Source organism: Papaver somniferum, chromosome 6 (assembly GCF_003573695.1).
Source record: "Papaver somniferum cultivar HN1 chromosome 6, ASM357369v1, whole genome shotgun sequence".
Classification (NCBI taxonomy): Eukaryota; Viridiplantae; Streptophyta; class Magnoliopsida; order Ranunculales; family Papaveraceae; genus Papaver; species Papaver somniferum.
Window position 1 is genome coordinate 13,244,724 of NC_039363.1, and position 23,067 is coordinate 13,267,790.

A 23,067-nucleotide genomic window follows, 5' to 3' on the forward strand; every position below is an offset into this window, starting at 1 on the left:
TGTACACAGCATAACAAAGAGCATACATCCACAAACTTAAGGGTAAACTCGCATGACTAATCATGCTACTAACCATTTCCATTATAGTACGATTTCGTCTTTCTACTACACCATTCTGCCAAGGTGAACCTGGCGTTGTGTATTGGGCAACAATTCCAAGCTTTTGAAGAAGTAAAGCGAAAGGTCCAGGATGTTGTCCTGTTTCGTCATACCTTCCATAATATTCTCTACCCCTATCAGACCTAATGATTTTCACCTTCTTTTCTAATTGCCTCTTAACTTCGGTAATGAATTGCTCTACAACATTTACAGCTTGATATTTATCATGCAATAAGTAAAGATAACAATAACGTGAAAAATCATCAATAAAGGTGATAAAATATTTTTCTCCTCAAAAGGTGGAAAGTCGAAGGGTCCACAAATATCTGTATGTATTATTTCAAGGAGTTCAGAACTTCTTGTGGAACCTTTCTTTGTGTGGTTTGTCATCTTGCCTTTAATACAATCCACACAACTCTTATAATCAGTAAAATCAACACTACACCATTTCCAGGATTTTGTCACAAGTTCTACCTGTTACTTATTGAATTTGTAACTGTTATAACTGTACTAAATAGGTCGTTATTAATAATTGTGGTGGTGTTTTGTAACGGTTTTATCTGTGACAAAAGGCAGATACAGTCACATACGAAAAGCGTTACAATAATTAATAGCCAAAATTGACCTAATTTTATGAGAGCGACACGTGTCATATTTGTCACATTTATCTTAACGGTTTTAACTGTTACTCTTTATTAACCACAATTCATAGTATGACACGTGTCTTAAAGAGTCACATTTACAAAAACACTTATAACTGTTACTAAACCTTTCAACGATTGCTCCGGCGACACGTGTCCTTTTTTGTCAGGGTTAAAGTAACACATATTAGTGTTGCCATTAATTTGTAACAGACACGTGTTGTCTTTTTGTCACGGCTTTATAGCGATTAAAATGTCACTCTCAATTGTAACAACGGTAAGATGATGACGCGTGTTATTTTTTCTTCACAATTTGTGTCACAGTTATAACCGTGACAATTCTCTCTGTTACAATCAAAAAAAAAAATGGGTAGCCCATATCATTTTGATGGACCTGGAATTCCAGCTTACAGGTCATTATCGTAGACCTGCACTTTCAGTTTACAGGCCTGAAATACAATCACAATTGCAGTTTCTTCTTTTCAATATGCAACTTATCCACCATCATTACATCCATACATTCATTACGAAAACACAAATACGAAGGAATACTTCTATTCATTATCATTATGAAATCTACCCAAAAACAATTTAATTTTATTCAAGTACTCTCGGACAAAAACAAAATCCTCTCCAGCTGCTTAGTTGGTACAAGAATATAGGTTACATGCATGACAAATGTATCTATCAACTTAAGCAGCTGGATGCTCAACTCCAAATCTCAAACACCTAAGATTTGGAGTGGAAATACCTGAAGAGAACAACCAAGATCAAGAACAAAAGCACTTAGTTCTCTTTGGATGCACCAGTTTCAGCATTGGCATCTAGTACTCCTGACCTGTCCAACAATAAAAATTGAGCATAGATATTAGTTAATGACGCAAACAACAGACAGATGTGCTCTTTAAATGCTGCTTCACTACTACTAGATGTGAAGCATAATGACCACCACTAGATGTGAAGCTCATATCAGCTACTTCTAATAAATGAATATCATGAACAATAATATGTTATAGCACCACCAAGAATAAATAATAGGGGTATGTAGATGAACATGATTGGTGTTCATTATTTCTATCCTACATTATGAGTTCAGTGGTCAAGAGTCAAAAAAAATTTTATATATATATATATATATATATATATATATATATATATTGCAGGCCGTTTTGAACCTGAATTCCTGTTGCAGGCCGGCACTACAATTGATTCATAAGCAAATGAAAACTCATTCGGTTAATATCTAGAGGAAAAGGGGAAAAGAGGTAGGCTGTCGTAGGTATTTCCAAGTGACTGATCCAATACTGAAATCAAATAGATGCGAATTAGCAAAAGGGACAAGGATTATTGCAACTTCTTGTACTTTACAATAACGTGAAAAGAGGTCCCTTAAAACTCAAACACACATGGTAACAGCTACTTATATATGTACTTGTAAAATTTAATCTTTACTTCTGAACCATTGCTTCAGCTAACACGAAAAAATATTGGACTCTCAAAACCTTAAATACGACATTCTTGGCAAAAAGTAAACCACAAGTTTTTTGGAAGACATTTACAATTACTCTCTATCATGTATGGCTGCATGCTATGGCACCTTACTTCAGCTATGAATTGGGCAAAAATATAAATTAAACTACATTGAACTTTGAAAAGAATAAGTTCTGTAACCTAATGAAGCAACCGAACTAATACCCATATATTCAGTGAATAAAACTTAAACAAGAAAACACGTGAGCCATAAAACAACTTCCCTCATAGAATGCATTGTATTCAAAATGAGTAATCTATGAACTTACTATAATTCCTGCCTGCCAAAGTCTCTCATACAAATAAGAGTATCCACTACTTCCTGCAAATAAAAATCAATGCATTTAGTTTTAGAGATAACTTATACAAGCAAGAGTAAATAAATTAGTTTTAGAGATAACTTATACAAGCAAGAGTAAATAATATCGAACAATGTCTGACACAACGGAAATCTATACAAGCAACCAAGTTTATCAAGGTTTTTCTGAAAAGATAATTATATAATTTTAAGCGACCAACTACCAAGTCCATGAAATGTTTACCTTCTCAACTGGAGGAGGATCTAATTAACTAGGGCCTCCTATGCTCAAGATCAGAACATCCATCTTGGTCAAAATTGCATACTTGAAGGTGTAGGCAAGATACCTGCAATAGACACAATACATACTTCTCAGTTCTATCAATCTTGCACAATAATAACATACGAAAGCCATAATCTAGGATACCTACTTATCATATTAACTCTATACATTAATATTATGTGAGCGAAAGATAATAATTCTAATACATGCCAGGGTTAACAAGAGATTGATAGCATCATTCACTAAAGCAATTACCCATCAACTGCCCTACAATTACTAAACTATACCAAGTATCACTATGAAAACCATAAGAACATATTCAGTGTCTCCAATAAATAACGTATCTAACTTTCAAGTATATTCATGACTGACAAATCCAATACCTCAAAAAATAAAGGATGCAGAATGAAGAATTACATGAGCAAAAGAGAATTGCAGAACATAAGCAAGAATAATGGTTAACTGCAGACACATGTTAATGCTCTACTCCTCTTACATACTCTCTTACAGACACACAACAGCAGATCCATTGCACTAAGCCACAACATGCTACTGCAAGAGTGCACTATTAGCATATCATTGCACTAAACCACTCTGGGCATTTTGGTCACCTTGTAAGCACACAAATATGAAGTGAAAGAAAACAAACTTACTTAGTAACATCTATGGTGCAACATCATGTCCTGTTTCATCCACACCTGATTCAAATTACAGAAGCACAAGACGTTAGTTAACATATGCATATTTACAATCCAGCTGGAAAATAATGATTGGTGTTATCTTTCAAAGGAGGCCCGGTAATCATAAACCAAATAAGTGATCTATTTGTTCTTTCTTTCTTCAACTTACCGTCCAGATATTCCCCAAAGTTATGTTCTAATAGTGTAAACTACTCCTTCAGATAAAAGAGTTCATCTACAGTCAGTTTCTTGGACAATGCCAGAAAAGCAAGGGTAGTGGACAAACCAAATTATGAGACATGATCAATAATAAAGCAAATTTCGAGAATATTAAAGTACTCACTCTTAATGTAACTTTATATAGATATGATGAGCGCATACAGGATTTCATGAGCCTAAATATTAGAATATCAGTAGGTACTGTTATATCATTGTAGTTCTGAAATCCAAGGATGACCTGCCAAAAAAAATATAATTAGGAATGCAACTTCTTTCTTAAAACAAATAACCTAATCAAGTTAAAACCAACAAGTCCCAAGACTAAACCACAGCCTGCAAGATTATCATGCAACACCAACATCGCAGCCCTACCATTACTGAAGTAAATAAAGAATGCAATAAGAATTTTACCCTTTTTTCTGTACTTTCAGGCTTTTTCTCTACTTAATGTGCAGTTATGTTGGTCTTCTGTTCAAGATTGTCTTTTGTTTCCACACCTCAATTTCCTTAAAGTACGAGGCCAAACTGCAGAAGAGAAAACTAACACACAATTAAACCAATCAACAAAAAAAAAAAACCAAATTTTCAATTGAAATCTAAAACCCACTTATTAAACTAACCTCACCTCAGAGACCAAATACAAATAAATTAGACAGACTTATGCAATCAAAGAAATAAACCTCTAATTATTCCTGCTTCTCAGCTTTCGACTAATCTACTCAATATCTGAAAAAAATCACAAACCAAAATCATTATAAATCCCACAAATTTCAGATCTGAATGATGAAATACTGTTAAGACAAACACAAATATAATAACCTAACTCAAAACTGAGATCATAAAACTTAAATTAAAACCAAACCCATGATTTAAACTCCATGAAATCAAATGAAGAAACATAAAAAATGTGAATCCTTGATTTGTTTTCTCAACAAATATGAGAAGATCCAACAAACCTCAGAAGAGATCCTCAGAAGAGATATATAGAGAAGAAATTTATCTTGATGGGAGAATCGAACGGAAAATCGAGATACTCTCTGATGACAAAACCAATTACCATATCCACTCATAAACGCACCGAAATCACTAAATAAAACATCATCAATAAAGTGATCAAGGACGAAGAAACGAGAGGAAAGGGAGGTGAGAGGGTGAGATGCAGAGGAGAGGAGAATGAAAAAGAGATAAAGTTGATTGATATTCTCTTTCTTCTAGAGATATGTGGAGTATAAGAAAACCTACCTCGAATAACTAATCAAGGAGATGTAGGCACGCGATTTCTTATTTGTGCGTTTCGCACAAGTACCTTAACTCAGTTATTGTGTGGTATAGCCAGACGATAATTCCCTATAACCAAGGTTCGAAAAACGGGTCACGGCCCAGGTCACAGGTACTAGGCGTGACCGTTATAACGTGTTTTGACGGGTGTGAGCACGTTTTGGGTCAAAAACGCGTTATATAGGAATAAAACGCGTTTTTTTGACGTTTTTTTAAAATAACGGGTGTGATAACGATTAAATAAGAAAAATAAATAATTTATGATCTGAATTTCCTATGTAACGGTAATTACAGCTGTGAAAACGGTTACAACGGGTCTAAATAACGTTGTTACTACGTTTTTTCATTTTTTTTGGTTTAATTTATTTATTTGATTTTTTATTTATTTGTTTATGGGTTTTTAACATACAAAATTTATGGATATCTAGTAAAATTCACAACCCTAAGTCTATGACTTATAACAATGCATTGTAGTTATCGTCTACCGACAATATTTATACACGCATACTATCACTATCCAGTTGATATGTTCAAGTTGTCACTCGAATAGTTCAATGCATTCCCCAATATTTCAATAATGCATATTCGGATTCAAAAGCAGTCAAAACTTTGTTGTCAAATAATACTCCTAGGGTCTTAGCTACTTGCTACAAGACTAACCAACAAGGAATGCAACAGGAAGAGAGTCAGAGACTAGCTAGAGAAAAAGAGAGTGAGAGAGGGAAGTCAGGGAGTCGATTTATCTTTTCTTTTGCATTTGGAGGTGTGTACAGTATATGCTACATGTGGTCTGTACTTTAGAGTTCAGACTCAAAAGTTAAAGAAAATAAAACAAAAAAAAAGTAAAAAGAGTAGTTGGTTTCATGATCAAAGACATAGCTAGCCTGTGCTTATATACGCATGCAACGAGATTCCAAATGTTTCAAGAATATTTCGATTTGCTAGCTATTATGTCTTCTTGCCCAAAGGAATGCTTTAAAAGGACAAGAAGAGAATTGAAATGAAATCAATACCTCTGGTTCTCTGCTTCTTGCTCAAAGGAATGCTTTACATTTTGAATTTCTCAAATACAAGTTTAAGAGGTAATATTAATTATTTTTTGTAGATTTTTCATTCAATTAGAGATATAATTTATTAATACGTTATTAATTTATTTATTATCGTTTTTTTCTTTCATGATGTTAGAGTAGTGAATATAGATGTTTGAGAAATATCGATGTTTTTTTCTTTCATGATGTTTGAGAAATATTTAAGAAATGTTAAGTGAAGAAATGTTTCATTCTATTAACGTATATTTACTTAATAAATGTTTCATTTTTATCTAAGAAATGTTTTAAGAAATATAGATTTTTTGTTCATTTTATTATCATTTATTTAAGAAATGTTTTAATAAATGTTAATATTCATAATTAAATAGTCCATCAACTTGAATCAGTTGGCACGTAAAAAATCATTGTTTCTTTATAAAAAAATGGCATGATGAATTGATGTATGGTATGTTTGTATTCCTGTTCTCAATCATGAAAAAATGAGAGGCTACACGATCCTTAATTTCAACTTTTAATATTCAAGTTGAGTAAATGACTAATGCAACTTGTGATTTCTAATTATAATGCTACTCTAACCATTTTTATATTGATGGAATATGTCCACTTAACTTGTATTTATATATGTCACTTATTGCTATGTGAAATTTCCTACTTACAGAATATAATGGAAGGATCAACATCTGCAAAACGAGATGTTTTTCATGCATATTGTACTGTAATGAGTGATGGTAAAAAGTTGAAGTGTAATTTTTGTGAAAAAGAAGTGTCTGCGGGAATTTCGCGTTTCAAAATGCATTTGGCACAACAAAGAGGTACAATTACTCCCTGCATGCATGTGCCACCTGAGATTAAAAATTTAGCAAAAGTATGGGTGCAAGACAGAAACAAAGCAAAACGGCAACGAGTACCAGAAACTGAATATGAAGATACAGAAATTCAAGATATGTATGAAAATGAACCGTGGAACCCTGTGCATGATATAGATGAAGAAGAACAAGCGCCGGTAACACAAAAAAAATGGGCGGGTTATCGAAGTTGAAGAACCTTTTTGGACGAAAAAGTAAGAATACTAATGCCGGAGAAGGTACATCACAGCGTCCACAGGCCTCTATGGACATACCTAGTTCTTCAATGCGTACACCACACCAAGCACCTAGGATGTCTGTAGATATGGGAGGACAATATAATACTAATAGGGATTCTCAACCTAGCATGGCGAATTTTGGGAGAAGTAAAACATGCCGGGAAAAAGTTGATTCTTCTGTTGGACGTTTTTTCTATGCTAATGATATTCCCTTCAATGTGGCCAACTCAACTCAGTACCACGAGGCATTCAATGCAGTTGCAAATTTCGGAAAATCATACAGAGCTCCGTCTTCCTATAAGTTGTCGAACCCATTATTAAGGCAGGAAAAACAAAGGATTCAGAAGGATGTGGTGTCGGTCCAACGAAATTATTGGAGAGAGTATGGGTGTACACTCATGTCAGATGGTTGGAAAAACAAAAATAACCATACGATTGTAAACTTCTTAGTTTACAGTGGCCATGGGACACATTTTTGAAAAGCGTTGACATCGAGCATAATCGGTTGACAGCAGAGTATTTGATGAGTTTGTTCAGACCGGTTATAGAAGATATTGGTCCGACAAATATTGTTCAAATAGTAACTGATCAAGGATCCCAATTCAAAGCCGCAGGTAACTATTACAACTTAATTTAATTACAGTTTTTATTTTTATATATTATTAATTCATTTCTCATTTTGTTTTAATAGGTATGAGATTGGCCATAGAGTATGGTACATTTTTTTGGGTACCTTGTGCAGCTCATGTGTTGGATTTAATGTTGGAAGATACTGAAAAGTTCCCCTTTGTTAAAGGTGTGATTTCAGAAGCTAGAAAAATCAGTAAATTTATTTATAATCATGGTTGGGTTCTTGCTAGATTCAGACAACATTCTGGGGGACGCAATCTATTGCGCCCTGGCTTAACAAGGTTTGCGACAAATTTTATCGCAATCAAAAGTATCATTGATCAACGTAATGCAATCGAGAGTCTTTTTGTAGACCAAGAATTTGTGAACTCGCCAGAAGGAAAAACTCGTACGGCTAAAGATGTGAAAAACATTATTTTGAATGAGATGTTTTGGCACACATGCCAAAATGCATGCATGATGGTTGGTCCTTTATTGAAAATGATCCGTTTCTTGGATTCAGATAAACCTACCATGGGTTATTTGTTTCATGCACTTGCTACATGTGTGGAAACTATAGAAAGGGGTTTGGGTAAAACTCGAAATAATTCTATTGTAGGTGTGATTAACCGACGATGGAAAGATCAGTTGAGTTCTCCTCTTCATGCTGCAGCGCATTTTCTGAATCCATATTATATCTACAACCCAGCAGCCAATCTCATCAACAATGAAATTTCTCAGCCCCAAATTTGTCTCAGTGAAGTTATATCAAAAATGATTAGTAGCCCTCAAGAACAAGCGACATGCATGCTAGAGGTGTGAATTTTTATTAACAATTAATTTCGTAATTATATGAATTTCTATTCACAGTTTTTGATATTTTTAGGCGGGAAGAATGCAAATGATGCAAGGCCAATTTGCATCACCATCAGCAAGATTGGATGCTCTGCAAGGTGATCCTGTAAGCTGGTGGTTGTCATACGTGCTCAGTTTCCATCACTCCAGAGGATCGCGGTAAAGATACTAAGCCAGACAAACACATCGTCTGGATCCGAGAGGAATTGGAATGTGTTTGAAAGAATTCACACCAAACTACGCAACCGTTTAGTTTCGTCAAGAATAAACGATTTGGTATATGTTCAGTACAATTTAAGATTGGAGCAGAAAAGAGTTCAAGGTAAAGCAAAGCGACATAACATCGATGTCCACGATGTTCATAGCCTGCTGACAGATGAAAATATGCTTGATTGGATAGCAGGGGATGATGAAACACCAGTTTTACCTCAGGAAGAACATTGGTTAAATGAATTGGAAGAGGAAGCAGCTAATAATCCAGAGCCTCTCCCTCCACCATACGAATGGCATGATCCAGAAGTTGAAATCTCATATCAAAGGTTGCCAATGAGTAACTTTGTTTATGACTTTGGTAACCTAACATTTGGAGACAATACACAAGGTCATGAAAATGAAAATCCCATATACAATTCTCATTACACTGAAGATCGTCCAGAAGAAGATACCCGAGGAATTAATGAAGAGTATAATTCCAATATTAATATCAATAATGAAGTAGATAATCGTAATGATAATGAGGAAGAAGACTATGGTTATGAAGATGACGATACTGTTAACTACGACAGCCAAATGAATTACGCGAACCAATATGAGGCGGAGGAAGAGGAGGAGGAATCAACTGAGAATCGTCGAGAAAACAGAAAATACTTGAATAAGTAGGAAAAAAATGCCGGTACAAGTTGGTTTGTCTAAGTTTAAAATTTCAAGCACTACTGTCACTAGGTTACTTATTGTAAGTTTATAAAATTTGAAGTGTTTAATGATTATTTATGAAATTTTAGTTGTAAGTTTGAAATTAAAAATTGTACAAGAATTTCTCCAACTCAAATTTTTTTTCCTTAAAAACGGGTTTAACCGGTATGAAAACGGAAAATACGGTGTAAAAAACGTGTGTTAAAATGTTATTTAGAAGAAAAAAACTGAAATATTAATTTTAGAAAAACGGTAATCACGGGTGTGAAAACGGTTATAACGGGTCTAAATAACGCCATTTTTTCCTATTTATCGGTGTTATTTAGGTAAGCGTGTTGGTGAGCCTCACGGGCACGGTATATGGGCGTGAGCGTTATAACGGACGTTTTTTCGGAAAAACGGCCGTTTTTCAAACCTTGCCTATAACACCAATGTAATTGGTCCAAGAATATCCGATGGTTATCTTCTTGCCATGTGTCAAAAGCAAAATTTATGAACGGTTCTCTGGTTTCAATAATAAGTGGAGCACCATGTGATATCGTTTAAAGATTTAGGAAGTATAAGAAATGAGTAGTAAGAGTGAAAAATATATTTGGAAATCATTAAGATAAACACGAGTTCCAAAATATACAAAAATATATTTAGAAATCATTAGACCTGAGTTTCTCGTTCGGATGAACTGAAGACGAAATATATCAGATTGGAAAATCACAGGTTCAAAGATTGCAAGAGTTAGACCTGAGTTTCTCGTTCGGATGAACTGAAGACGAAATATATCAGATTGGAAAATCACAGGTTCTAAGATTGCTAGAGTTAGACCAGAGTTTCTCGTTCGGATGAACTGAAGACGAAATATATCAGATTACTAGAGTTAGACCTGAGTTTCTCGTTCAAATGAACTGAAGACGAAATATATCAGATTGGAAAATCACAGGTTCAAATATTGCTAGATTTAGACTTGAGTTTCTCGTTCGGTTGAACTGAAGACGAAATATATCACATTACTAGAGTTAGACCCGAGTTTCTCGTTCGGATGAACTAGAGACGAAATATATCAGAATTGAACATCACAGGTTCAAATATTACTAGAGTTAGACCTAAGTTTCTCGTTCAGATGAACTGGAGACGAAATATATCAGATTTGAACATCACAGGTTCAAAGAGTACTAGGGTTAGACCTAAGTTTCTCGTTCAGATGAACTGGAGACGTAATATATCAGAATTGAACATCATAGGTTCAAAGATTACTAGAGTTAGACCCGAGTTTCTCTTTCGGATGAACTGGAGACGAAATACATCATATTCGAAAATCACAAGTTCAAAGATTGCTAGAGTTAGACCTGAGTTTCTCGTTCGGATGAACTGGAGACGAAATATATCAGATTCAAACATCACAGGTTCAAAGATTGCTAGAGTTAGACCTGAGTTTCTCCTTCGGATGAACTGGAGACGAAATATATCAGATTCGAACATCACAGGTTCAAATATTGCTAGAGTTAGACCTGAGTTTCCCGTTCGGATGAATTGAAGACGAATATATCAGATTCAAACATCACAGGTTCAAAAATTGCTAGAGTTAGACCTTAGTTTCTCGTTCGGATGAACTGAAGACGAAATATATTAGATTGGAAAATCACAGGTTCAAAGATTGCTAGAGTTAGAGTTGAGTTTCTCGTTCGGATGAACTGAAGACGAAATATATCGGATTACTAGAGTTAGACCTGAGTTTTTCGTTCAGATGAACTGAAGACGAAATATATTAGATTGGAAAATCACAGGTTCAAAGATTGCTAGAGTTAGACCTGAGTTTCTCGTTCGAATGAACCGAAGACGAAATATATCAGATTACTAGAGTTAGACCTGAGTTTCTCGTTCGGATGAACTGGAGACGGAATATATCAGAATTGAACATCACAGGTTCAAAGATTACTAGAGTTAGACCTATGTTTCTCGTTCGGATAAACTGGAGATGAAATATATCAGAATTGAACATCACAGGTTCAAAGATTACTAGAGTTAGACCTAAGTATCTCGTTTGGATGAACTGAAGACGAAATATATCAGAATTGAACATCATAGGTTCAAAGATTACTAGAGTTAGACCTAAGTTTCTCGTTCGGATGAATTGAAGACGAAATATGTCAAAATTGAACATCACAGGTTCAAAGATTGCTAGAGTTAGACCTGAGTTTCTCGTTCGGATGAACTGAAGACGAAATATATCAGATTACTAGAGTTAGACCTGAGTTTCTCGTTCGGATGAACTAGAGACGAAATATATCTGAATTGAACATCACAGGTTCAAAGATTACTAGAGTTAGACCTAAGTTTCTCGTTCCGATGAAATGAAGACGAAATATATCAGATTGGAAAATCACAGGTTCAAAGATTGCTAGAGTTAGACCTGAGTTTCTCGTTCGGATGAACTGAAGACGAAATATATCAGATTACTAGAGTTAGACCTGAGTTTTCTCGTTCAGATGAACTGAGGACGAAATATATCAGATTCGAACATCACAAGTTCAAAGATTACTAGAGTTAGACTTGAGTTTCCCGTTCGGATGAACTGAAGACGAAATATATCAGATTACTAGAGTTAGACCTGAGTTTCTCGTTCGGATGAACTGAAGACGAAATGACCATATTACCCTTACTAGAAATTAGTGCAATATATATCATTGAGATAGTGACAATAACCATACTACCCTTATTGGAAATAAGTGCAATAAATATCGCACAGACGGTGAAAATGACTATACTACCCTTACTGGAAATTAGTGAAATAAATATTATGGAGACTGTGAAAATGACCAGACTACCCTTATAAAAAATAAGTAAAGTAAATATTACAGACTGTGAAAATGACTATTTTACCCTTACCAGAAATAAGTACAATAAATATTATGGAGACTGTCAAAATGACCAGACTATCCTTATCGGAAATAAGTAAAGTGAATATTACAGACAGTGAAAATGACCATACTACCCTTACTGGAAATAAGTGCAACAAATATTATGGAGACTGTGAAAATGACCAGACCACCGTTATCGGATATGAGTAAAGTAAATATTACAGTCTGCTAAAATGGCCATTTTACCCTTAGGGGAAATAAGTGCAATAAATGTTATGGAGACTGTCAAAATGACCAAACTACTCTTATTGGAAATAAGTGCAATAAATATAACACAGATGGTGAAAATGACCATACTACCCTTATTGGAAATTAGTCAAATAAATATTTTGGAGACTGTGAAAATGACCAGACTACCCTTATCAAAAAAGTAAAGTAAATATTACAGACTGTGAAAATGACTATTTTACCCTTATCGGAGACTGTCAAAATGACCAGACTATCCTTATCGGAAATAAGTAAAGTGAATATTATATACAGTGAAAATGACCCTACTACACTTACTGGAAATAACTGCAATAAATATTATGGAGACTGTGAAAATGACCAGACCACCTTTTCCGGATATGAGTAAAGTAAATATTACAGTCTGTGAAAATGACCATTTTACCCTTAGGAGAAATAAGTGCAATTAATGTTATGGAGAATGTGAAAATGACCAGACTACACTTATCGGAAATAAGTAAAGTAAATATCACTGACAGTGAAAATGACCAAATTACCCTTACTAGAAATTAGTGCAATAAATATCATGGTGGCAAAGAAAATGACCAGACTACCCTTATGGGAAATAAGTTAACTAAATATTATAGACTGTGCAAATGACCATTTTACCCTTCCTGGAAAATGACCATTATATCCTTACGGCCGTAAGGGTGAAATGGTCATTTTCACAGTATCTGTAATATTTACTGCACTAATTTCCAATAAGGGTAATATGGTCATTTTCATAATCTGTAATATTTACTTTACTTATTTACGATAAGGATATTCTAGTCTAGTCATTTTCACAGTCTCCATAATATTTATTGCACTAATTTCCATTAAGGGTAATATGGTCATTTTTACAGTTTGTAATATTTACTTTACGTATTTCCGACAAGGGTTGTCTAGTCATTTTCACAGTCTTCATAACATTTATTGCACTTATTTCCACTAAGGTAAAATGGTCATTTTTACAGACTATAATATTTACTTTACTTATTTTTGATAAGGGCAGTTCAGTCATTTTTATAGTCTCCATGATATTTGTTGCAATAATTTCTAATAAGGGTAATATGGTCATTTTTACAGTCTGAAATATTAACTTTACTTATTTTTAATAAGGGTAGTCTGGTCATTTTCACAGTATAGCACTAATTCCCATTAGGGGTAAGATGGTCATTTTCATAGTTTGTAATAGTTACTTTACTTATTTCCGATAAGGATAGTCTAGTCATTTCCCCGTCTCCATAATATTTATTTGACTAATTTCCAATAAGGGTAGTATGGTCATTTTCACCGTCTGTGTGATATTTATTGCACTTATTTCCAATAAGGATAGTTCGGTCATTTTGACAGTCTCCATAACATTTATTGCACTTATTTCCCCTAAGGGTAAAATGATCATTTTAGCATACTGTAATATTTACATTACTCATTCCGATAACGGTGGTCTGGTCATTTTCATAGTTTGTAATATTTACTTTACTTATTTCCGATAAGGGTAGTTTGGTCATTTTCACAGTCTCCATAACATTTATTACCTTATTTCCAGCAAGGGTAAAATTGTCATTTTCACATGATATAATATTTACTTGACTTATTTTTGATAAGGGCAGTTTGGTCATTTTATAGTCTCCATGATGTTTATTGCATTAATTTCTAGTAAGGGTAATATGGTCATTTTCACAGTCTGAAATATTAACTTTACTTATTTTTAATAAGGGTAGTCTGGTCATTTTCACACCCCCAATAATATTTATTGCACTAATTTCCAGTAAGGGTAATATGGTCATTTTCACAGTCTGTAATATTTACTTTACTTATTTCCGATAAGGGTAGTCTGGTCATTTTCACAATCTCCATAATATTATTGCATATCTTTCCAATAAGGGTAAAGTGGTCATTTTCATAGTCTATAATATTTAATTTACTTATTTTTGATAAGGGTAGTTTGGTAATTTTCATAGTCTCCATGATATTTATTGCGCTTATTTCCAGTAAGAGTAATAAGGTCATTTTCAGTCTGTAATATTTACTTTTCTTATTTTTGATAAGGGTAGTTTGGTCATTTTCATAGTCCCCGTGATATTTAGTGCATTTATTTCCAGTAAGGGTAATATGGTCATTTTCACAGTCTGTAATATTTACTTTACTTATTTATGACAAGGGTAGTCTGGTCATTTTCATAGTCTCCAGAATATTTATAACACTTATTTCAGTAAGGGTAAAATAGTCATTTTCATAGTATGTAATATTTACTTTACATATTTCCGATAAGGGTAGTTTGGTCATTTTCACAGTCTCCACGATATTTAATGCACTTATTGCTAGTAAGGATAATATAGTCATTTTTATAGTCTGCATGATATTTATTGCACTTATTTCTAGTAAGGGTAATATGGTTATTTTCATAGTAAGGGTAATATGGCCGTTTTCAAAATGTGTAATATTTCCTTTACTTATTTCCGATAAGGGTAGTCTGGTCATTTTCACAGTCTCCATAATATTTATTGCACTTATTTCCAGTAAGGGTAAAATGGTCATTTTCACAGACTGTAATATTTTCTTTACTTATTACTTATATGCGTTGTATGGTTATTTTCACAGTCTGTAATATTTACTTTACTTATTTCCGATAAGGATAGTCTAGTCATTTTCATAGTCTCCATAATATTTATTGCACTAATTTCCATTAAGGGTAATATGGTCATTTTCACAGTCTGTAATATTTACTTCACTTATTTCTGATAAGGGTAGTCATGCATAATATTTTGTTGCTCTTGTTTCCATTAAGGGTAATGTGGTCATTTTAACAGTCTGTAATATTTACTTTACTTATTTCCGATAAGGGTAGTCTGGTCATTTTCACAATCTTCAGAATTTTTATTGTATTTATTCCGATAAGGGTAGTCTGGAAATTTTCACCGTCTTCGGAAGAAGCAGATATGTCAAAGTCAAATTTCTATAAAGTCATGACTTGTTGACTTGGTCTTGATCCTGTTTTCTAATATTAAGAAAATTAAAAAGAAAAAGAAAAATGTATTTTGATTTATAAAAATGAAATATAATTGTTAGTTTGTACAGATGTGGGAAAATTAGTGACAAGTAAAATTCAAAGTGTTATAATTTGGAGTTGTTTTAGATGTGGTGAAATATTTGGGTGGAATCATCACTTTGAATTATAATTGTGATTGTCTGTAAAATTGTCAACAAATATTATTGTGACTAATAAAAGAATTTAATAAACCTAATTATTATCACGGATACAAAATTTAATAACAGTTATAACTGTTGCAGGACTTATCACAGGTGTATCTGTGACTGAAAAATAAACTGTGACAGGTTGCGCTGTTACAAAATCCTGGTTTTGGTGTAGTGCAAGGTTCTCTAGAATTCCATCTTTTACCAATCTTTGAAGCTTTTCACGAGATATATGTCCCAGCTTCTTATGCCAAAAGAATGAGGAATTACTCTCAGCATGTTCAGTTCTATCATTATGATGCATGGTTAAATAGGTTCCAGGTATTGATGACGGTAATAAATTTAATTTGTAAAGACCATCAGAAAGATAACCAGAACCAATAACTTTAAAATCTTTAAACAAACTAAAACATCCATTGGCAATTTGAAATTGAAAACCTTGTCTATCTAGTTGAGAAACTGAAATTAAATTGCGGGAAATAGTTGGAACAAAAAGAGTGTTTTCCAAATCAAGAAAGTATCCATGATCTAGAATCAGATGATAGATGCCTACATCATTAACTGGGGATTTATTGCCATCGCCCATAAAAAGGAAGTTTTCATTCTGGTTTGTGAGTTGGGTTGAAAGGTATCCCTGCATCGAATTAGAAACATGAACATTAGCACCAGAATCAAACCACCATGATAAAGAAGATTCTTTAACAGTCAAATTTGTTTCAAAATAGCTTACGAATCCCAATGGATTACCTTTATTTTCAAACTATTTTTTATGCTTAGAGCAATCTTTCTGAAAATGACCAGGTTTCTTACAGAAATGACATTTATTGTCATCTTTCTTTGCCTTATTCTTTTCAGGTTGACCAGAATTATTCTGTGGTGCTCCCTTATTTCCCTTTGCAGGCTTGCACTTATTATTCACTCCTCGATTGACAAAATGTGCTTGATTAAGCCCTTGCTGGTTTAGCCTAGCTTCCTCTTGAACCAACATGTTTCCCAATTCATTTGCAGTCCATTTTTCCTTAATAGTGTTGTAATGCACTTGAAAAGGGGCATATTGAGGCGGAAGTGAATTGAGAATGAATCGGACAAGAAAATTCCCATCCACAGTTAATTTCATCTCAGTGATCTTAGCAGCAATGCTACGCATTTCTATCACGTGCTGGTGCATTGACCTTACACCGGTGTATTTATGGTGGTCAGATCAGCCATCAACTTCCCAGCTAGAGACTTATCCGCTGTCTTAAAGCGTTCCTTTACGATTTCCATAAAGTTCTTACTATTTTTAGGTTCGGGAAGTGATCCTTTAATGTTTGCATCAATGTGCATTCAGATCAACTGTATGCTCAGCCTATCACTTCTCTCTCACTTTTTGAAGAGATCCTTCTTCAGTGGAACTCTTATCATCTATAATTGGATTTTCAAATTTGAGAGCAAGGTCAATATCTTGCACACCCAAAGTGAACTCAACATTCTCTTTCCATTCTGAGAAGTTGGTGCCACTGAAGAATGTGATAGACGAAGTATACGAATGCAAAGACTAAGAACTAGAAGATGTAAAACATGAAAAAGATATACAAAGTCAAACTCATACACATACAAATTAAGAAACTCTTGTGGGTAGAATCTTAAATAAAACAACAATCATGTCATAAAGTCATAAAAACATTCACACATATATAAGCAAGCAAGGACAAACATCTGCGGACATTATGCCTTTCATGGTTACATACATAATCATAATATTTGTTCAAACATGTGAATTAGAGTTAACTGTGGGTAACTTTTTATTCTAATATGTATGACTAAATAGTTTATTTCTTAATGTTTATATATACAAACACCTGAACAAACATCTCCTGTAGGTGATAATTACTCTCATATGATTGCACAAAACGATGTAGACTCACAATGACATGTTAATATAACATAATACTTTAGTATCACTGTGGTGATAGCTAAAGAGCATACAATTCAAACATTTTTTATGATCTAAACATGTATTCACAGATGATCCAAACATGTTATCATACTTTTATACATGTTCATATTGTATCACATTAAAAACCAAGATCAAAAGGTCAAATCAAAGTCAACAGTCAACATGTGAAAGTCAACAGCAGAAGCCAAGTGGCCAGTCAAAGTCAACATGTGAAAGTCAATAGTCAAAGTCAACGGTGGAATTCAAACAATCAGTCAAAGTCAACATCAGAAGTCAAACAGATAGTCAAAGTCAAACAGCCAAGGTCAGACATTATGGTCAACAGTTTTCTTAATGTCAAACCAAACCAAGAAGATTTTAAAACCTTATGGGCTTGTCCAAAAACAGAACCCAACGTACATTTCATGTTTATGTTATAGTTAAGAAATTTTAAACCAAGCCCAATAAACTTTCATAACATTACAGTGAGCCCATATACGCATTTTTAGAATTAGAAACCTTTCACTTTCATAGACGTTTCATTTTCTTCATAACCCTAGCCGCATGTTTCGCAAATATTATACATACGTTTTGAGTGTTTACACGTGAATCAAACAAAACATATTTTCAATCATGAGTTAATCACATCATCATGTTACATCATGTTAATCAATAATACTCGGAAATCATGTTATTGTCAAACCCATACGAATCAAACATACATGTTATACAAGAGTCGGTTAAAAATATGGTACTCGTTATTTTCATGTTTGTTAGTAAAAAATCATGATCCATAAATATGATTATTGTTAATCAAATAAACACGATGATTGATTCATATCAACACAACAATTACGCACAACATCATGGACAATCATGGAGTTCTAAATCAGGTTCTCGATGCTAAATATAAGAATTATTTTATATACATAACGATAGGAACTTTGAACAACATGATAATCACAATACGCATTGTTGTGTTAAAGTAGAATACCTGATGAATCCATTGATTGAATCCAAGAAATCCTTCAAGGCTCCAAGCACACCCGTATAATATAAGACAGTGGACTATCTTGGTTTTGTGTAATGAATAATAAAATTCTCGAACCAATACTAATGGCTATTGAGTTCCTTTTATAGGTAGAAGGAGGATCAAGATTCCTAAGGTTTAGAGTTAGCAATCAATCTCGACCGTCCATCAAGGAAGAGTTAATAGGAATTAATCCCCTATAATGGTAAGCGAAATCGTTAGCAATATTCTTAGCTAACCAAAGTTATTACATGGGCCCACAGGATATTTCTAGACATAGAAATATTCTTACAGCATCAGCTGGATTCCTCTACCAAAACACACAAGTTCCTCCACTAGCATTTACTTAACAGCTTCAATAAAACCCGAAGAGAAAGTAAATGCTAGTCAAAGAACTTGTTTATTTTGATAGAGGCCACAAAGTAATTTTGAATACAGACTTTGATGAGTATCCCTCACATAAAATGGTTTCTGTAAGGCTAATGTAGTTGTAGTACGGATCGATCAATATTACTCAAGTTAACGAAAACATTTTTTTGAAGTTTAGAGAAAAGTTGATATTCACTCCGTCCCACTATTAGTTGACCTATTAGTTGACCTATTTTAGTATAAAGTAGGTCAATTAATAGTGGGACGGAATGAGTATAACATAACCGGAACAATATGTGATGGCGAGAACAATTTCTTTTTGCCGATTTGAAGTTGTGCATTTTATTTATATAAACAAAATGGGAGCTTATAGGCATGAACAACCTAACCTAATAAGAGAAGCAGGTTTACCATGAACAACCTAACCTCATAACTACTACCAATCTAACTTAGAAACACCGTGAGGCTATAAGTTGAACAAGTATGTTTGTAAATGTAATTTTTCACCCGAAATTTTGCAATCACGAGTGACAATACCGACAATGATTTGTATCTGAAATGATTATCCTGAATTTTTCTTCACATACATTTGCTGCTGAGGAACACTTGCAGGCCCAGCAGAAGCCTTGGTGGTAGATTTTCTAAGATGAGATGGATTTTGATCGGCTAGCTTATGAACATCATCAATGATTTTTCTAAACATAAAATATCAATCAATTGCTCTTTACTAAATGGTTGAAGATGGGATTTTCTGGTTCTTCTGAATCTGTTTGTCAATAGAAGTGCACGCATACATAGAATTCTTGCATTGGACATTAGCTTGAGCAGCAGCACCGAGAATCCCCTGACAATAAGGCTGTGCAACCCCATTTCGAGCATTAACACCAGCATATGGACTAAAACCACCACCTCCAGCGGAACCAATTTTTTGCCTTTGATCAGTAGTCATTAGACAATACAGCATATGTCCTTCAAACCTTTTAATTGGTTCTTCTAAAGCCCTTCTTGCGCCATCAACAGTTTTATAGATAAACAAAGCAAACCCTTTAAATCTCCCGGTGTTCATATCAGACCCCAAAGGACCTTTTTCGATTTCCCCATACTTGGAAAAAAACGAGTGTAGTTTCATAACCGATATCTCAGAATCTACATTACCTACAAATATTTTCCTCTGCTGTTGTTGATTTGTAGCTAAACGGCAAATCGCCGTTCGATTACCGATCTTTTTTGAAGGCTCTTTCAAAGCTTTCAACACAGATTTTCGATGCTTGTATAATATGAAACCGTACCCTTTAGATTTCCCTGTATTTCTATCAACAACAACTCTACATTGGATGATATCGCCATAAGTTGAGAAAATCTCATTGAGTTGTTCTGCTGTTGTTTCCCAATCTAATCCATGAACAAACAACGTACAATGAGACGGATCTTGATCAGCTCGTTTGCGAATTTCTTGAATGATTCCTCTGTTTTCTGTTGATACTGAACGGATTATACCAACTAGCTGTTCTTTACTGAATGGCTCAAGAAGTTTTGTTAAATCTTCTTCTTCCTCCTCCTCTGTTTTTTCATCTTCTTTTTCCTCTTCCTCCTCTGTTTCTTCTTGTACTTCTACATCATCTAGTTCAGAATCCATTTCTGGTTCTGTATTCACTTCATCCTCAACAACCCTTTGTACGTTGGCCATTGACTGATCAAGTTTAGAGCAGAAGTTTGGAGTTGGGGAAAAATAATTGGGTGAAAAATGATAATCAATCTGCCAATCCGGGTATGAAATGGTTTTGGTGTTCTGGAAATGAAATATTTATGTGGGAATTAACAGGAATATTTGCATTTCTGGACTTGGATAGGAATGAATCTTCTAGAGGTCGGTCCATCCCCTAAAGTACCTGGTCTCTGTGTTAATCTTGCAGTATGCAGCAGCAATTTAATGTCCATGGTGGAGATTGTATCACAGTGAAATCCTTCCGAATCAAAAATAGTTCAGACTTCATTTAATGAGGTTGAGTGCTTAAGTGCTGCAAGTCCTTTCCCCAGCTACATTCTTTACCACTACTCCTATCGTATTACCAATGTACTCAGCAGTTTAAAGTCCTGAGAGTATAGTGTCAGTTTTGACTGATGGTGTAAGGTCATCCTCATCACCAAGATCACGAAGCCATCAGTAGTTTTGGTGGTCTAAAAATATTGAAATGGAATTTTTATGTGGGAATAAAACAGCACTTATTGCATTTTATAGTTTTAGAGATTGTTAATTTGTTATACATGTATGATCGTGGTATTATTCTGAGGAATTTGACCTACTGGTATTTTGCCTTTTCGTCTAGTGGTAGTGATGGATCGACAAAAAAGTGTATGTAACGAACTGAAAGAACACGGTCATGCGTCATGGCAAACGAGTAGGACTTTTTTGTATATGCACCAATAATTTTTTCTGAATTGCGGTTGAAACATGATCAAATGGAGGGATTTGTGTTGGTGTGACTTCTGACTTCTGAGCAGTGTTAGATAGTTAGTTACATTTGGGCCATGCTGTGTTGGGCTATTCAAATTGTTTAATGATGATTTTCCGTAAGAACTCCGAGAAGGCCGCAACCCGCATTATGGCAGACGAATTCCTTCACTATAGCATAATTGTAGACCATAATTCGCTTCGCTATAGCATAATTGAAAAATATCTAGTAACCTACCCGATCATAAATGTGTTGGAAATTAAATGGAAATTTGTGATTCTTAAGTAAGTTGGATAAGTAAAGTGAAAATCCGATAATAAGGTGACTTTTAAAAAAAAATTAAGTAAAAAACAAGGGAAGAATAGTTATCTAAGGGAAACATTGTTATCCACCAAAGAATGACATCATACGGTAGAGATTATAACACAAATTTCTGGTTTTCAACCGGTCGAATAACAAACTAATAGGGGTATTTTGAATTATGAACTGTATGGATAATTTAGATTCCCAAAAATTCCATACTGTCCTTTTTTCTCTTTTTGATACGAACGGCACGGTATTCGAACCTATGACATATAACTTGAGAGTTCTAACCCCTTTCCAACTAGGACATTCCCTGTTGGTTAATTTTATTTTTGATATGGTATTCAATTGAAATTTGTTTGGATTCATTAATGTTCCATATATTCAATTTGGGTTATTTATTCTTATAAATCCACAAATCTAGAGAAGACAAAAACACCCTATCTTTTAATTTGAGTAGTTATAAATAAAAAAAATAAAAAAAAAAAGGTTCCCAAAAGTTTCATGGTATTCCATTCAATTTTATTTGAATTCCTTAAATTCATATATATTCAATTTTATCAATAATAAATTCCACAAACACAAAAATACGAGGTATCCAACTTATTTTGATTTATACATATTGTTAAGGACCCTAAATTTTTATGGATACATTATTCTTTTCCACAAATCTCAATCCAGGGCATAAATTTTTTGTGGAAACTTTTGGATTCTCATATTTCTCTTATAAATTAGCACCACCACCGCCACTAGAGCTAAAACCAACCACACCACAAAAAAAAATCACCACCGCCGTCACCCCAGCACCATCCTTTGATGAAGATAACAATATTATGTATCGACATGACAACCATTAAGTTGAGTGATTTTATCATTCTAGAAAAGCTCTAGACGAGTATTCTCATAAGTTGTCATCGTTACGGATCTTGAATAACAAAGGTGTTGAAACGATCATATGCAGAATCAAAGAAGAACTTGAATAACATTCAAGATAATGTTAAAGAACCAAGAAAATCAATCACGGTGAATTTTAAGCTGAAAGGTTATTTATTTTTGAATCCATATGTGTTGATCGTTTTGTCACTAGAATTGACAAATGGGAAGATTGCTAGAGAATGTTTGGTCGAACTCACAAGTTTT

At 34.0% G+C, this 23,067-nt stretch overlaps 1 protein-coding gene and 1 long non-coding RNA gene across 3 annotated transcripts; both read right to left on the reverse strand.

The window, feature by feature from the left end:
- Positions 1-1,316: 1,316 nt before the first annotated feature.
- On the reverse strand, positions 1,317-4,381 carry LOC113285444. Of its 2 annotated transcripts, none has more exons than XR_003328662.1 (7): positions 4,371-4,381; positions 4,162-4,275; positions 3,875-3,988; positions 3,505-3,549; positions 2,813-2,915; positions 2,540-2,592; positions 1,317-1,578 (listed from the first exon to the last, which is right to left on the reverse strand). It is a non-coding gene; the product is annotated as an uncharacterized LOC113285444 (long non-coding RNA). The 2 variants fall into 2 exon arrangements; XR_003328663.1 differs by lacking the exon at positions 1,317-1,578 and adding an exon at positions 2,021-2,044.
- A 15,517-nt stretch (positions 4,382-19,898) lies between these two features.
- Positions 19,899-20,858, reverse strand: LOC113290507 (UBP1-associated protein 2A-like). The gene is made up of 2 exons (XM_026540103.1): positions 20,781-20,858; positions 19,899-20,675 (listed from the first exon to the last, which is right to left on the reverse strand). The coding sequence occupies exons 1-2, from the start codon at positions 20,856-20,858 to the stop codon at positions 19,899-19,901; spliced, it is 855 nt and encodes a 284-aa protein (XP_026395888.1).
- Between the last annotated feature and the right edge of the window lie 2,209 nt (positions 20,859-23,067).

Bases quoted from the DNA above. Each gene is read 5' to 3' on its own strand.
- LOC113290507 (XM_026540103.1), bottom strand. From the start codon at position 20,858: ATGGCCAACGTACAAAGGGTTGTTGAGGATGAAGTGAATACAGAACCA. The intron at 20,676-20,780 runs GTACAAGAAGAA...AGTAAAGAACAG, and splicing joins CTGAACTAGATGATGTAGAA to CTAGTTGGTATAATCCGTTC.